The 18,691-nt window shown below is 38.3% G+C and overlaps 1 protein-coding gene across 1 annotated transcript in view; it reads left to right on the top strand.

Annotated features, from left to right (window-relative positions):
- The first annotated feature begins 1,216 nt into the window (after positions 1 to 1,216).
- The window catches only part of LOC127415314 (stromelysin-3-like), a 39,007-nt gene continuing 21,532 nt past the window's right edge, over positions 1,217 to 18,691 (top strand). Inside the window, exons 1-2 of the mRNA XM_051654024.1 lie at positions 1,217 to 1,478; positions 14,749 to 15,014. Coding sequence (XP_051509984.1) covers positions 1,365 to 1,478; positions 14,749 to 15,014 — 380 coding nt within the window. The 5' untranslated portion in view covers positions 1,217 to 1,364. The remainder of the gene's footprint in view (positions 1,479 to 14,748; positions 15,015 to 18,691) is intronic.

Raw genomic sequence — 18,691 nt, forward strand, 5'->3', positions numbered from 1 at the left:
TATACTTACCTGTGACTGATGTCTATAAATTATTGAATGTATGCTCGATTAAATCTAATTCTATCAAATAACGTCTAAACATTGTTTGGAATCTTTGGAGTCCATTTTCCCCAAAACAAGTTTTTATGACAGCCACCATTTAAATGATTAGTATATCTCGACAACGATTTGGAGTAGAAACATAAAAAGCCTATAATTATATAATTAGAAAGCTCTTCTTTTTCATTTAGTGTATAAAACTCACAATGTTTTTGTAAGTTAAACAAACTCAAAAATATGGAGCAGGTCACAATCACAAAATTATATATATATATATATATATATATATATATATATATATATATATATATATATATATATATATATATATATATAAATTATTAAAATGTTTCTGGTGAGTTCAAAATGTAGCCTAATACATTTCTCTTTATATAATAACCTAGTAGATTTGATAAGAAAAACTATTTTTAATTTTGTGCTCACAACTGTTGTCGTGTTAAGAGAAAACTATTGTGTTATCAGCATTACGTTTCACATCCATTATGTGCTGTATTATATGATGTAGGCTACTGTGATTACGTCATGAGTTGCTACAGTCTTTTTATAATGTAATACATTTTTTCATAATATAATAACCTATTACATTATGCTAAAAACGTTATTAGGCTACATTATGCACTTACAAATGTATTACGTTTTGAAAGTATTACATTATATATGCAGTTATTACATTTTGCTTTGTTATTAGCCTACGTTATGAGTTGTTACAAACCGAATCGGCCACATTTTTTCGGATTTAACACCAAATGCCAGTTTTTTTTAAATACATTTATTAATAAATAAATGAATCCTAGTCTTAGATAAAAATCTAACTGTAAACCTTACACGCTAAATGTTACACAAAGGCTAACTGTAAAACTAATTCTAAACCTAAATTATGGATATCTAAACTAAACTTTGAGAAAAACACTTAAAAACATAATAAATGAATCATTTAATGAGTGGCAATTCAATCTAGCAAAATTGTGCAGGTTTTGTGGCTAAACCGGGCCGCTTATGTAGGCTTGACGTTTTATTTTACATTAAAATTCACTTAATGTTAGTTAGACTATTTCATACCAGCATCAAAAGAGTTAAAAGTCACGTGGGACCGGGCAATATTGTCACTCCGGCCCATAAGGAAAAAAAAAAAAAAAAAAAAAAACTCGAAGTATTTGAGGAAAGGAAAGAAAGAAATCATTGCATTTAAATCACTGTAAGTTTTCACGCTGCAGACGTCCACACGCATCGCGCGAGCAATTTGCACCGCTACTTTCTCTTTCACGCGCTTCCACCTTCCGTGCAGCGCTCGAGGATACAGGAGGATGATGCGGGTCTCCGGGATTCTGTCAGGCGCTTTCCTTCTGCATGTTCTCCTGACCGTGAGATGTGTGCCTTTGCACGGAACACGAGGGCTGAGCAAGCGCAAAGAGCCGACGGTGAGTTTAAAAATGCCAATGCTTTTCACATGTGATGCACTTTGTTTCCTTTTAGCTCTTAAAGAAAGAGGCACTGTTTTTATTTACGTTTTATAGACATATTTATTTTATGTTTAAGCCTATCGTTGAAACAGAACGTTTAAAGTTTTGTTTTACCAGAATTAGCTCCTTTCAAAGTTTTGCTCAGTTGACCTATTTTTTGTTCATACCACATGGACAAGCAGAATGAACAATGCTAGATTGATTCAGTTTTGGCTTGTTCCAAGTATTGGCACCAAACTCACTTATATTAAGCCATACATCATCATTATCATCATCATCATCAGTCTCAAGCATCTACAGTAACAAGCCAGAACCTGCCAGTATCGTCTGGTTTTGTTAACTTTTTGTGGTTCAGGTTTAGTAAGGGATGCATATAAGAGCAAGTTTGTCACATTTAACATTATAATTTTGGCAACTGACATTATGGTACCTATACAGGTAAAATAGGATACATAAGTTTTGTATTTAATATTTCATCTATTTTATATTTAATTTATCTCTGTAGAGTGTAGTGGGTAATGGTATTAGGCGAGGGACTAAGCCATATGGCATCATATTTTAAAGCAATGCCAATGACAAATTATCAGAGTGTGTCTCTCTTTACTTGTATTCATCCTAAAAGCCCTTGATAAAATGATTTTTCATCAAATAAAATGTTTCCATTATGGTTTTCTATTTATGCGCTATATTTAAAGTGTTTATTTTTTTATTTGTTTTTGCTTAATAGCATGAACTAATCAACCTGCTTTCTGAATTTGAAAACAAAAGCAAGGACTTTAATGTTGTGTCTATGACGACTCAGGTGTTAAAATAATTTACAATGTTGTCAATTCGTTCCCTCTCCATTGACAAACGAGCCACAGGGATTGTGCAGGCATGGGCAAGTTTGTCTTTCTGTGCCATCTTGAGATGCACACTCTCTCACACACTTACCAATGCATGCACACACACACGCACAAACACAGGAGCATAGCCAACTCTAGAGAGAATTTGGGGAATGTGATAGTGTGCTCACAGAAACAGCACTGTCCTTTTTCCTGTTATGATTATTTTGGCCCCATGCTCCCTCTCTCAGGGCATGTCCCCTGCCGATAGAAAATAGATTGTATACTTTGTCAACCGTGACATTAAATCTGCTTTGTTCATTCTGAGCCCCTTTGCATCCCATTACCATTCACATAAATGTTACACTGTCACTGAGAGAAGAAAATATTGGCAAAGGACAGTTTCAACAGTTTATTTGAGGTTATTTTATGCATTTTAGTAATCTGAGTCATGTAATTTACAAGTAACATAAACCTGAACATGGCAAACAGGAAAAAATCATATACATAGTCGTAACTACCATGTGCTCTTAACAACCAAGGATGCGGTGGTTAAGAGATTTGTTGGCTTGTTTTTAGTCTCAGTGGAAGTGCATGCCACTGGCTAGAAAACATCAAAATACACCCCTGCAGAGGAACTAAGTGCTATTTAAGGGCAGTTTTATTGGGTCTGTAACAGCAAATTAGGGGACTAGTTATTTATGTACTGTAAGTATAGTTTTCCATTTTCATGTTTTGCAAACATAAACCATTCAGTCTAAAGTTTATAATATATTACTAGGTTTCAAAAAGTTCTACTTTAGAAAAAGTACTGATATGATAAGAAATTATGAAATTACTTAAAATACTGAAGCCCATTGTGTTTATTTTAAATTTTTCCAAAAAACCCTACTTTTAATTTGATTGGTTCATTCCAGGAAAAAGTGACATCACTGCACTCCTGGGTGTGTTCAAAGAGGAATATGTGTGCCAACTAGAGACTTTATGTGTATGTGTAAAAGCATGCATGCCAAAGGTGCCAAAATCCTTCAAACATCAATCCAGACTTTGAAACATTTACTACTGCAGGTGTCTGTTGAATTGGGCTGCTAAGAATAAAGTTAAACATGAGCACTAGTGTATTCACAGTATCTGTTAGTTTATCAGTGAAACCTTATTTAAAAAAGTGATTTACTCCTCCTTAATCCTGCATTGAAACAGTAAGTAACTCCTAAGTAACCACAGCCTCTTTTAGCTGTAAATATTGATTAAAAAATGGTGATCCTTTAAAGCTTAATTTATCTTGTCATGAAGAGTTATGTTCTGTTGGTTTAAGGATTAGCCTCTCTTTTTTCTCTCCCTGTCTGGTGTCTGTGAACCTGATTAGGCATTGACCCAGATCTTTCATCCCGCACTCGAGCCATTGTTTAGGGTTAAACAACTAATTTAAACACTCTGGATACATTTGGAAATAGGAGGGTTGACAACTGCATAACGTTTTTCTTTATAAATGAATATACCTTAATTTTAACTTTAAGTAGTAATCCCACTGATATGCATAAATAACTGGATCGCTGATGCAAAGTTAAACTGCCAGCAGGAGGTGAAGCCACCAGAAGTGTTCAAGTGGCCATCTTAGAATGCCCAAACTCTCATAGAGCGTCAATGACTGGCAGGCGAAAACATCCCCGTTTCACCGTCTCCGACCTGCAGATACGACAGTTGCATTTCACCCTCTAGTGACAATCAGGTTTAATGTTTAATTTACTTGTTATGGATAATATTTGTTACGAGGGAGAAGATATATTTGGATTGCGTTGTCAGAGCATTCACCTATTCAGTCCATCAGTGCAGCACAACGATCATCAAAGGAAGCGGGAAAACTGTCCACAAGTTGTAATGTAAGTAGGAAAAGCTGTAATATCTGCTTGTTTAGGGTGACAACACGTCATAAATACATGTTCGTTTGCCATTTAAATCTAGCGTATCAGTTTAATTTTAATCAACTTTGCTTTGCGTGTCTTCCTCTCTGCACGTCCGCTGCACGTGTGATAGAGGGAGGGAAAGCGCGCGCTCTTAGTCAAGTGACCACGAGAACAAGGCACTTTTTGATAAAAACATAAAATTAGTAACTCGGAACAAAAACTTCAATGTTCACAATAAATAAGTCTGAAAATGTCTGTTTGTATCTCACTTCAGTTTCAGTGAACTTGTTTACATTCAGCTTATCTGTTCGCTGATGAAGTTTTTTAGTGGTGGATACTGTCTGATATAGATACACATAACTTGCTTGGGGTTTCAAGAAACAGGAAAATATTATACTTTAAATAAATAAATAATTACATGTGTAGGATGTTTTCATTGTAAGGATGTACATGCAGATTTCAGATATAAAATTGGTGATTGAATGATTAATTTTTACTCATTGAAATTAAATGATTTCCTATTAAGTCAATAGGGACATTGGAATGTTTTTGATTAAATAAAGATATCTGTTCCCTGTTTTGTTTTTTTTCTTCAGCTAATGAACTTAAACTCAATTTTATGCACGATCACACACAGCTCTTCTATTGTTTTATGCGCACAGCAACTCAACTTAAAGGGACTGAACTCTTCAAGAGAGAGCGCTCATAAGCCGTGGTCACACAACACTTCACGTTCCATTCACTTCTAATTATACGCATCTGAACGTGGGAGACCAGTAATGCAAACTTATGTGAAGAAATTTCCTGTTGCACTATGCATGAAAGTTCAAGTTTAGTGAACTCTGATTTACGAATTCGAATGACGAGAAGACATGTGACAAATAGATCTTCAGAGTAGCGCCATATTTGATATTTGACGTGAATGAAAATAAGGCTGAGAGGCATATACTTACAGTCTCTTCAATAGCATCCACAGTATAAAGCTCCTAGGGCACATCTAATTTTCCACAACTTGGAAAATTGTCAACTGAAATTTCTTGAAATTACATTTTTCAATGTTTCGTCAGTGGAACGATCCAGTTCACTTTAAACAACAGCACAAACCATTGAAGAGTCTGTAAGTCTATTCTATACAGCCTCTTTATCATTCTTATCAAAAATGAAAGATGACCCTATTGTGAATAAGGTCCATAGAAGATCAAAACGTCACACACTGACCTCTTGGCTCGGTGTCCGAAATAGTTTTACATGTTCAAAGCTTAGTGTGACCACAGCTTTAAAGGTTAAAATAGCCTTCTGTGCAATCCAATATCCAATATCGACCGATAGATATACATTTAAAAAATCACTAATGTCAGCCAATAACCGATATAGTCCCAATATATTGTGCATCCTAAGAACCTAGAATTTTAACCCCTTTGTCTTAAAGACAAACTGGCTTGCAGAAAGTAATTAGACCAACTAAAAGTATTTTTTGCAACATAAAGTCTAATAGTTGCACATTATCACTCTGTCTTATAAGTCTCACTCAACAGAGGCCAAATTTTTTTAGCACTGAAAATCTGTGTTCTGTGAGTTCTGGGGAAAAGTACATATGGGCAAACACTGTTGTCTCAATGGCTCTCAGCTGCACCATGCCAGGAGCTCTTTTTTGAATGATTTCTTCTGTGGGAGACGAAAGAATGATAGCACATGTGAACACAAAAGGGAGAGAGAGAAAGAGAGAGAGAAAGAGAGAGAGAGAGAGAGAGAGAGAGAGAAGGGTGGGGGGGGGGGGGGCAGCAGGCCCTGGCAGAGTACGTGGGAGCTCAGAGCCAGGCGGGCAGGTTCACTGTTGAATATGAGTAAAGCTCAGTCACCACACATGAAAGGATACGGCAGCATTTGTAACTTTGCTTTGTCTGTGGGGCTTATATCTGAAACATAAATTAAGTCAAACTACAGGCAAAAGTTGCTGACTCAAAATATTTCCAGCATAAAAAAGGAATCAGAAAGCATTTTTGGCTAGCTTTCAAACTCTCTGAGACACGTTTGTACTCTCCTCATCTGATGTCTGTGAAGCTGATTAAGCATTGACCCAGAACTCTGATCCCACACTCTGCCCAATATGAAGTTGCTTTTGAGTCAGAAAGTTCATTTAACCCTTGTGTTGTGTTTATTTGTGCTAACTCCTTTTGTGTTCCTGGTCAAAAATGACCGGCCCACTAAGATTGTTAATTAATCTCTCATATTGCATATATTTTGCATATATTGCATTAGATTTCTTTGTCAGTTTCCTTTTTAATATTTATGACAGGTTTTGTACTTCTTTTTTTAACACATAAAAATATATATTTTGTTTGATAGAAGGATTCATTGATCTGAGATCATACCGGGCTAGTGGTGTGTATATATATATATATATATATATATATATATATATATATATATATATATATATATATAATGTAATAATAACCACTTGCTTGATCTGAACACAATAGGTGTCATTTTAAAGCTTAGAATCTGGACTTTACAATATATATAACTAATCATACCAATTCTTAAATAATGCTTTTTAATTTGCTGACAAATTACAACTGTTTTGTTCTCATAATTTGCAATTTATTACAACAGTTATATTCAGAATTGGTAAAAACATAAAAATGATGAGATAGCCATGTTTTATATATTGTTTGATAGGTCTCAATTAGTAATGAGCAAATTTGTTTCACTCTGAGGCCGAACTGCAGTGAGTATTAGTGTATGAAATTCCCACTTACACACACATCCACATATGTGCTCATCTAAAGGACTGGGATTCTCCTGAACACTTAATATTTATGTATTTTGTAGTCTAATCCATTAATTTCCAATGGCTGGTCATTTTTGACTGGGAACACAACAGGTGTAACAAAGTGAAATGAAACCAATAAAATGTAAAGAAAATGGTAAAACAAAAATAATAATAATAATAATAAAAATATATATAAAAATATATATACCAATATACATATACCAAATGTGAACAAATGTGAACAAAGTCAAGGAATTTAATTCCAATGGTTTAAGTAAAAAAAAAAAAAAAAAAAAAAAATTGTTTGGGTCAAAATGACCGGAAACACAACACTGTTAATAAAAATGAATTATTTTCACAAATATTGTAAAATGTACTGTGATAGTTTAAACTTAAAGGTGCATTATGTTGTGCTGAAATGGCAGTCATCTTGGACTTTCTGACACTCCTGTGTTTGAATAAGCATATTTCCCTACAATAAGTAGGTATGTAAATTAAGTAGTACCATCTTCAGTGTTCATAAAACAGTAGGTAAGAAATACCCAGATCACCTACATCTGACCAAATTCTGAAGTGTGCATCCACTGGACTCTTTTAAATTTTATAAGGCCATGGAAACTGAGGAGACATCATATTCAAAACGCTATTTTAAAAAAACGACTCAGAGAAATTTGAATCGGGCAGTTCTTTTACTGTAAGTGCTATACAGTGTAAACAAAGAAAGTTGTTCTTTGGTTAAATTGTACTTGTTAAGCAAAACCAGAGTAAATTGATTTCGTAGTTGTTGTTATTATGTCATATATTCTGGTCACGAGACAATGCCCACATCCCGGATGAAATATATACAGGAATGTATTCATACTGCTCATGAATAAGAAGAATGACCAAGAGGAATGCTCTTCATCAAATGCAGTAAATATTCTGACTGTGTGCGAAGTGTGTGATCATTTAAACTCATTACTGCACTCAATAATTACTGTTTATGTTGCCCTCAGCAATATGGCAGTCATTTGGACTTATACTGACACCTAGTGGTGTGGATGCTGCATCATGCAAAAGCAACAGTTTTTCGGTTTTGGATGTCATTATAGAAATGCAGAATTTGCAGTCAGCCATCATTAAAAGAATATTCCGTTAGTTAAGCTTAATTGACAGCATTTGTGGCATTATATTAAATACTACAAAATATATTTTTTAACTTGCCTCTCCTGGGTTATTGTGAAACACTTACAGTGGAAGTGAATGGGGCCAATTCGTAAACATTAAAATACTCACTGTTCAAAAGTATAGCCACAAGACATTAGCAATATGCATGTCAACATGATTTTAGTGTGATAAAATTGCTTACTAACCTTTTCTGTGTAAAGGTTACACAGCTTTCAATTTAGTATATTTAAACAGCAGTTTCTTTGCTTTAATCTCCTTATACATTTAATAGAGTAAACTTCTTGAACATTGGAGATTGTGTTTTGGCACAAGATCAAGGCACCTTGGGAATGCTTTCTCTAGAGAGGTTATTTCACAGACAAATGAAATAGGGACCTATTGTGTGGACCTACTGCTGAATAGTATAGCCAAATGTGTTCCAACCTGCCCTCCATTTTTGAGATGTGGTCCAAACACATATATCCTTTGAAACTAGCATTGTTCATTTACAATATTAGTTTCAAAGCATAAATGTATTTGGAAACCTCCTCATCTTTGTGTGTGCCAGATGTGGAATGCGTTTGTGTGTGTGCATTTGTTATTGTAGGGTAATGGCAGATCTCTCACAGTGATATGTCACGATACAGTCAGATGTTATGAACTTATGTTGAGGTAAACAACTGAGAAAAAGAAATTAAATCAAGCATGGTTTGAATTTCATTAAAAAAAAGTATCCCGCTTGGTCAATGTAATTATTTAAATATTTGAAATGAATCAGAATCAGAATCAGAATGACCTTTATTGCCAAGTATGCTTACACATACAAGGAATTTGTCTTGGTGACAGGAGCTTCCGGTGTACAACAATATATATATATATATATATATATATATATATATACATATTTGTTTTTTGTTTTTTTGTTTTTTCAGAGGAATGAAATGGCAGAAGAGGTTGGATGTGTTGGATAAATATAAAAAAGACTAAACTGTGTATTGCACATAGTTATTGCTCAATGGGGCAATTTAACTGTTCATGAGATGGATAGCCTGAGGGAAAAAACTGTTCCTGTGCCTGACGGTTCTGGTGCTCAGAGCTCTGAAGGCAAGCAGAAGGCAACAGTTCAAAAACGTAGTGGGCAGGGTGAGTGGTGTCCAGAGTGATTTTTCAGCCTTTTTCCTCAATCTGGAAGTGTATAGTTCTTGAAGGGTGGGCAGGGGGCAACCAATAATCCTCTCAGCAGTCCGAACTGTCCTAAGTAGTCTTCTGATATTTGATTTTGTAGCTGAACCAAACCAGACAGTTATTGAAGTGCAGAGGACAGACTCAATGACTGCTGAGTAAAACCGTATCAGCAGCGCCTGTGGCAGGTTGAATTTCCTCAGCTGGCGAAGGAAGTACAACTTCTGCTGGGCCTTTTTCACAGTGGAGTCAATGTGGGTCTCCCACTTCAGGTCCTGTGAGATGGTAGTGCCCAGGAACCTGAATGACTCCACTGCTGCTAAAGTGCTGTTAAGAATGGTGAGGGGGGTCAGTGTTGGGGTGTCCACAATCATCTCCACCGTTTTGAGCGTGTTCAGCTCAAGGTTGTTTTGACTGCACCAGACAGCCAGCTGTTCAACCTCCCTTCTGTATGCAGACTCATCATCATCTCGGATAAGGCTGTTGACAGTGGTGTCATCTGCAAACTTCAGGAGCTTGACAGAGGGCTCTTTGGCGATGCAGTCATTGGTGTAAAGGGAGAAGAGTAGTGGGGAGAGCACACATTCCTGGGGGGCACCAGTGCTGATTGTACAGGTGCTAGAAGTGAGTTTCCCCTATCTCACAAGCTGCTGCCTGTCCGTCAGAAAGCTGGTAATCCACTGACAGATAGACATGGGAACAGAGAGTTGGTGTAATTTATTCTGGAGTATAGCTGGGATGATGGTGTTGAAAGCTGAACTGAAGTCCATAAAAAGGATCCTTGCATAAGTTCCTGGTCTGTCCAGATGTTGCAGGATATGATGCAATCCTATGTTGACTGCATAGTCCATAGACCTGTTTGCTCGATAAGCAAATTGAAGGGGATCTAGAAAGGGTCCAGTGATGTTCTTCAGGTGGGCCAACACCAGTCTCTCAAATGATTTCATGACCACAGACCTCAGGGCGACAGGTCTGTAGTCATTAAGTCCTGTGATTTTTGGTTTCTTTGGGACAGGAATAATGATTGAGTGTTTGAAGCAGCATGGGACTTCACACTACTCCAGTGATCTATTGAAGATCTGTGTGAAGATGGGGGCCAGCTGGTTAGCACAGGATCGAAGACACGCTGGTGAGATGCCATCTGGGCCTGAAGCCTTCCTCGTCTTTTGTTTCCGAAAGACACGGCTCACATCATCTTCACAGATCTTAAGTGCAGGTTGAGTAGCAGGAGGGGGGGAGGAGGGGGGTTGCAGGAGGTGTTGGTGTTTGTGTGAAGTGAAGGTCAGAGTGGGTGTGGGGTGTGAGATTGGGCCTTTCAAATCTGCAGTAGAACACATTCAGGTCATCAGCCAGTTGTTTGTCCCCTACAGGGTTGGGGGTAGGAGTCCTGTAATTTGTAAGTTGTTTCATGCCACTCCACACTGATGAAGGGTTGTTAGCTGAAAACTTGTGTTTCAGCTTCTCAGAGTATCTCCTTTTAGCCACTCTGATTTCCCTGTTCAGTGTGTTCCTGGCCTGATTGTACAAGACTTTATCCCCACCCCTGTAAGCATCCTCTTTGGCCTGACGAAGCTGCCTGAGCTCTGCTGTAAACCACGGTTTGTCATTGTTGAACTTGAAATAAGTCCTAGTAGGAATGCACATATCCTCACAGAAACTGATATATGATATAACAGTATCTGTGAGCTCATCCAAGTCTGTGGCTGCAGCCTCAAAAACACTCTAATCCATACAATCGAAGCAGGCTTGTAGTTCCTGCTCTGCTTCATTGGTCCATCTCTTTACAGTCCTTAATACCGGCTTGGTTGAATTTAATTTCTGCCTGTAGGTTGGAAGAAGATGAACCAGACAGTGATCAGAGAGCCCAAAGCTGCTCTAGGGACAGAGCGATATGCATTGTTTATTGTTGTGTAACAATGATCCAGTATGTTCCTGTCTCTGGTGGGGCATGTGATGTGCTGTTTGTATTTGGGCAGTTCACGTGTGAGATTTGCTTTTGTTAAAATCCCCAAGAATAATAATAACTGAGTCCGGGTATTTTTGTTCTGTGTCTGTGATTTGATCAGCCAGCTGTTGCAGCGCTGTGTTCAAACATGCGTTTGGTGCGATATACACACTCACCAGAATAATCGAGGAAAACTCCCGCGGCGAGTAGAAAGGCTTACAGTTAATAAAGAGTGCTTCCAAATTAGGACAGCACATCCTCTTCAACGCTGTTACATCTGTACACCAACTTTCATTGATATAAAAGCATGTTCCACCGCCTCTCGTTTTCCCCGTTAACTCCGTGATGCGATCCGCTCTGAACAGCTGGAAGCCCGGCAGATGTAACGCGCTGTCCGGAATGGCTTCACTCAGCCAGGTTTCTGTGAAGCACAAGGAAGCAGAGGTTGAAAAGTCTTTGTTTGTGCAGGTGAGGAGATGTTGTTCATCTGTTTTGTTATTAAGAGAGCGGAGATTCCCTAAGTGAATACTCGGTAGCGCTGTTCAAAATCCATGCTGACGGAGTTTGACCAGCGCACAGGCTCGTCTTCCTCGCCTGCGTCTCTTGAACAGCAGAGTTGCGCCTCCAACTAAAATGTCTAGCAAAATGTCTGAATATTCAAAAACCAGGAAAAGATTGTCTGGTACATGCTGTCGAATGTTCAGCAGTTCGTCTCTGTTAAACTGACTGGAAAACGATTACTAAACACAGGACAAACAAACAAAAACAACAAAAGAACTGAGGAGCTCCACACCGAGGCAGCCATCCGCGGTGCCATCATGATGATCATCCATAACGTGATGACACAACATTTTTGTCAATGTAGAATTGCAATTTGTAAAACATTGATGTTTTCTGTGGACCGTTGTGAGTGCATCATGCAGAAAAGTCATTGCCAAGGATTGAACTGAGTTTTGAGAGAGGTGACTATAATGCAGTTGTTGAGTGACCGTGCATGTGTGGTTTCATGGTGTTGAAAATGTTGAAGTGCTTTGAAATGTAATCCCTCTATGGCTTTGAAGATGTTAAGTGTTTTCCAGTATGTTGTTTTTTTTTTGTTTTTTTTACAGTGAAATCATATATGCTTTGTGTGCTTTGTATCTTTTTCACTTTTTTATGACTCACTTTGTCTGGTACATTTCTGTCTGGATGTGTATGCAGTAGTGTCAGTGTGCAACTGTTGTTTGAATGTATTTGATGGTTCTTTTTGAATACTGTGCACATACACACTGATGAGCCAAAACAATATGATCACTTACAGATGAAGCAAATAACTTTGATCATCTCCTAACAAGGCCACATGTCAAGGTCTAGGTAGATTAGATGGTAAGCGAACAATCAGTTCTCATAGTCAACGTGTTGAATGCAGGAGGAATGGGCAGGAGGAACGACCTGAGTGACTTTGATAAAGGCAAAATTGTTATGGCCAGACGACTGGGTTAGAGCATTTCTGAAACGGGAAGGCTTGTGGGGTGCTCCCGGTCAGCAGTGGTGAGTACCTACCAGCAATGGTCCGAGGAGGGACAAACCACAAAAACAGTGACAGGGTGTTGGGCGCCCAAGGCTCATCGATGCGCGAGGGCAAGAAGGCTATCCCGTGTGGTCCGAACCGATAGAAGGTCTACTGTGACACAAGCCACAGAAAATTTTTATGATGGTTATGGGAGGAATGTGTCACAACACACAGTGCATCGCACCCTGATGCGTATGGGGCTGTGGAGCCACAGATCGGTCAGAGTGCCCATGATGACCCCTGTCTGCCGTCAAAAGCACCTACAATGGGCACGCAAAGTGTCGGAACCGGACCTTGGAGCAATGGAAGAAGGTCGCCTGGTCCGATGAGTCCCGTTTTCTTTTACATCACGTGGACGGCTATGTACAAGTACCTGGGGAAGTGATGGCACCAGGATGCACTATGTGAAGACCACAAGCCAGTGGAGTGAGTGTGATGCTCTGGGCAATGTTCTGCTGGGAAACCCTGGGTCCGACCATTCATGTGGCCGTCAGTTTGACACGTGTCATCTCATCATGATGAGATAACATGGATTATCAAGTTTTCCACAAACTTGTGGTGTCCATGCCCGTTTGACTGCATGCTGTCATTAAAGCAAAAAAATACTAAATGCTAAGAAATTTTGAAACTTGTGTTAGTTTTTCAGTTCAACTCAAATTTGTATACCAAAAAACGATGAAACTGTGTAAAATCTGTACACAGATTGCACAAATGCAAAATAGAAGCTTCTTCTCAAGTGCACTCATATTGAACCCCACTGTTATTGTATAAGAGTATACAGTAAGTGCACAGCTTCACATAGTAGTGTCTGTAACTGAGTTCAAATAATACAAAATAGCATAATAAACCTGAACTCTCTACATGCACATGCTAGTAGAGAGTCTATTTCCTCGCTCACAGACCAGGCCACATTCCATGGTTCCTGCTGGGCATTGTCTCCAATATAGCAGATCTGCCTCACGCATGAAGAGTCACTGCTGTGCCTCCATCCATTGGTGAGAGTCACAAGGTTACAGAGGAGAAAATATTTAGCCTCTTTGCCATTTTTGCAAATGTCCTTAACTTTAAATATGTTGTTAACCAGTCAAGAAAAAAAAATAGTTTCTCATAGTCCAAAGGAAGACATAAACAACATAAGAAATGATAAAACTTTATATTGCACCTTAAGAACTCATTCATTTCTTCATACCAAGACTTAATTAGTTTTTTTAAGTAAACTTTGATTTGAACTTTTATTCTTTAAGTGGGTAAAAAGTGAGCACTGCAACTGAAAGCCGAACATCCTGAAGTTTAAAGCTTCCATAAATGCCTCAAAATTCTACCTAAGAGTGCTACAGTGCTGCCCAAGGCATTTTGTCTCTGTCTTTAACGCCCATGTTAATGAACAGCCATTTCCTCCAAAGACTGCTTAGGGACAGCAAGCAGGACATCTGCATCATATCCCCTCTGTAAGTAAAAAATGTCAACAACAGAAAACCCAGAGATGATCAACCTTGTTTTTATATCAGATTAAGATAGTTAGGCTTGTTTGTTTTTGTTTAATGTTCCTTAACTTACATTATGTTCATTATGATGAACTGTTGCCTTGCCAGAGGGCTCCGTTTATTGAAAGCGTTTTCTTTCACATTTTAAGTAGTCTTTTTTGTCTAATGCCAAATTATTTCATTTTGAGACAAGAATCCCCAAAAGTATCATTCCTAGAATTTGAAAAAAGGTTCATCTTAATAGTCTACCTCCCATTACCAAATATCCTTGCCTAGTTTCCTCTCTTGTTTTGCTCCAGTAACTCATCAGTGTGGTTCAGTAAATCATTAGATGCCATCAATAGCACATACAATTGTTTTTTTGGGTCCATTTCTATCATTTATTTAATGTAGATCTTCCATCTTTCCACCACAGGGTTGGCCCCAGAATCCTCATCCCCACTATGAGAAGAGAAAAGGCAGAGTCCCTCACCCTCAGGACACATTCAAACCTCAAGCATGGCCAAAGGGAGAACCACAGCTCTCCACCCAACTCAGGAACAGCTTCGGGGGTGCAGGTCCACTTCGCTGTGGGGTCCCAGACTACCCAGGTCAGAGAGAAATTCATCTCAGCAGACACCACCGGCAAAAACGCTTTGTGATTTCTGGAGGACGCTGGCCAAAAACCGACCTCACTTACAAGTAAGTTTTAAAGGAAAGTGAGATTTTAGGCTAATTATTACAACACACATTTAGACAGAGTTCATTATTGCTATAACAGCGTAATCCCCTTATGCAGAGGATCTTGATTCTACATAAGATGGCATTGATTCCACAGTATTCCACATCCTACGTAACAGTAAAGCAGAGTTGTCTAACGTCTATATAATGGAGCTTCAAAATGGAGCTTGTTCATCTTGTTCATGATATCAGAGGTGCCGGAAAGGGGGAAGGTTAGGCCGATTCAGAGGGCCCAGCAGAACTTCTGAAAGTCTTTTCCTGAAAGACATTGTTATAAATGGCCACTTTGCACTGTTTAGCTAAAATGAAAACTGTTCTTACTTGATAAGATAACTTGATAATGCTTTTTGAGGGCTTTATACACTTCCCATTTGTACAGCACAGCACAACTCATAAACCAGGCTTGACTAGATCGCAAGACAGTGCATGGCAGACCACAAAACCGGAATCAAACCAATAATTTTCTACTTTGAACCACTACTGAGAATGTAAAACATTTCATGAGGCCAGACAGACCTGACATTCTAAACAGCACTAATGAGAAAAAGATGAGAAAACATCATTTGTGCAGTTACTGTGGTAACACCATCTGTAGTAACAGGTAAGATTTCACAGAAATGTTATAGATTCTTAACACTAACAAAAGGTATAAAAGGGAAAGGAGAAGTCTACCTAGTTTTATTATAACAAAGCAATTTTAATTATAGATTTTTAATGTTAAGGCTATTGTTTTTTTCCATAACAAAAAGTTATAGTTGGTTTAATAGAAACCATAGTTACATTGACCTACTCAATAATAAGCCATCTATGGTCAAACCTGTGTAGCCCTCCGTCTTCCATTTGTTGTAAAAACAGATAGTTCCGCCTCAAACTCACATCATCGGTAGAGTCAGTGTTGATGTGTGAGGCTGGAAGGGCATTGAAAAAAAAGAGGAATGTTTTGATAGCGTCGCAAAGCAAGTGTTACACAGTGTAAGGTGACATCAACCTACAAATTACTTATAGTTGACTCTGCATATTAAGTGGGGATACGAAAAACAATTTTAACACATTAGCTTTAATCAGTAATTAACCACTGATCAAATGTTCTTTGTTTCAAGTTTGTTTTTCTTTTTATCAGTCAGTGTTGGCCAGCAGAAGTTCATTAACAGCACTCTTTTAGTTGTGGCCAGGCATATTGTGCCCTTTGTGAGGAATAGTGAAAACAAGCTCCAGATCTGTCCTGTCACAGAGTTTTTCTGTTCTCATGGCAGCAAAAGAGTAGTACCACATGGAACTTAAACCTGAACCAAATCAGGAAAATTTTTTAGTACCTGCTCCTGAGGTGTTATTTTCCTTGCAAAGTGTAACTATATGGGTAGAGTCAGAACAGCAAACACTTCTCGTTGGTCAAGAAATTTGTGTCATCATTTTTAAAAGTCCGGTTAGTAACCTTTGTTTTGTTTTTTTATCCCCTTTTGGAATGCCACTACTTAGTAGGTCCCCGTGGTGGCGTGGTTACTCACCTCAATCCGGGTAGCGGATGACAAGTCTCAGTTGCCTCCATTTCTGAGACATTCAATCTGCGAATCTTATCATGTGGCTCATTGTGCATGACACCTCGGAGACTCCCAGCATGTAGAGGCTCATGCTACCCTCCGCGATCCACGCACAACTTACCAAGCGCCCCATTGAGAGTGAGAACAGCTAATCGTGACCACGAGGAGGTTACCCTATTAGACTGTACCCTCCCTAGCAACCAGGCCAATTTGGTTGCTTAGGAGACCTGGTTGGAGTAACTCAGCACACCCTGGATTCGAACTCGCAACTCCAGGGGTGGTAGTCAGCGTCAATAATCGCTGAGCTACCCAGGCCCCCAGTTAGTAACCTTTGTTAAAACTTTTGTTGAGTTGCTACTAATGTAGGCTTTTCAAATTGAAATGGATAGATGAACAGACGCTTCTGTGCAGGATCTGCGGAGTATTTATGGAGATGAAAAAATGCAGCGGGAGTTTAAAACATCGATCAGAAATAAGGTGTACAAATATATGTAAAAATGTAGATGGAAAATAAATAAAAGAAAACAAGACTACAAGAGAATAAAGGATCATAAAATAATTTACGTCCCATGACGTGTACGTCCCACGTTTGCACAGTGGTTTGCCTTTTAATGACTTCAATGTTTGTATTATGTACTAATAAAGATGTTTTTATTTTACCTTAAGGCCATAAGTGAGCCTTAGGTAAGTGGCTATACGTTCTTCATGTGTACATAGTACTGTCTTACGAATCACAGCGTTGATTGAATTGCTAATCAGTGTTAAAAAACTCCATACACAATAGTTTCAAGTGGCATTGTTTATTGGAAGCACACATATGATCATGCAAAGGTATGGAAAAGCAACAAACAAAATGCATTTGACTACAGATGTAGCGTTAAAGCCGTCTCTTCTCTGCCCTTGCTCTCCTGTTATTTTCCATCTCTTACAAATCTGAGCGCATCTTGTCCATGTGAAGTTTTCCACAGCAAAACAGGACAATAAAAATCAACACAAAATCTTTCATGGAGTCATCCATTTTTTGATGTGAGTCGGCTCATGATTATGTCAAAACTTATTTAAATAAAGGTCCATGCTTTCGTGTCCCTGGTGGAAAAACAAAACTTGGAATTTAATCGAAACAAACTGATTTCAGTTCAGATACTAGTTCCACAATTGTGTGGAAAAAACACCTTATTATAAGGCAGATAGCAACTGTCTCTATCTCTGTTCTTATCACACTAAGGCAGTTTATGTGAAGGAATGCAGGGGTATTACAGTTATTCTTGTGTGCGAGAAAAAAGGCTCTCTATGTGAAAGAAGCAATCAGCCATGTTTGTACATGAATCTAGTCACAGGCAGCACAGTGTGGATGCATCTGGTTGAAGATGTAGGACTCCCACCACTTTTCTGCTGTCTTATTGCTCTAGATTGTTGTTTTTGTAACACTTCAAGTATAGCTGAACTGAATAGTGATATGTACATTATGTACAAGAAGGAGGCCATTATTTGGTTAAATGAACTTAACTACATTATATGTAAATTTGACACTGTGAATGCTTAAGACTCTTTTGACATGGGTGACTGTGGAGGTGAGGGCGTGGTCGATGAATTGTGACTAATTACCATCTCTGTGTTCACAGTGAGAGTAGGGGGAGATATAAAGATGGCCAGTTCACAGAGAGAAGAGAGAGACCGACAGACCAGAGTCTTTGTGTCTGTCCCCTGAAAAAGAGAGAGAGCCTTGTGTTTTCTGAAGCTGAAAAGCGGACTGTTTATTTGAGTGACGCTGAAAAGCCGTCTTGTGTTTTGAGTGAAGCTGTACAGCGATTGCTAGATATTTGTGAATAAAACAGACTCAACTAAAGATTATAACAACAATAACAATAAAAATACACAAAGCACACGTATAGAATATACAGTAGACAAGACATTAGAAATAAAAATAGCAATACTAAAACCATTTACTTAGAAACTCTATAAAATCCCTCAGAAGGTTTAAAAGGCTAGGGAATAAAATTTTGCCTTTAGGCTAGATTTAAAATAAGCTATAGAGGTTGCGGACCTGACGTGGACTGGAAGACTATTCCAGAGCTTGGGGCAGCAACTGAAAAAGCCCGA

Source organism: Myxocyprinus asiaticus, chromosome 24 (genome assembly GCF_019703515.2).
Source record: "Myxocyprinus asiaticus isolate MX2 ecotype Aquarium Trade chromosome 24, UBuf_Myxa_2, whole genome shotgun sequence".
NCBI lineage: Eukaryota > Metazoa > Chordata > Actinopteri > Cypriniformes > Catostomidae > Myxocyprinus > Myxocyprinus asiaticus.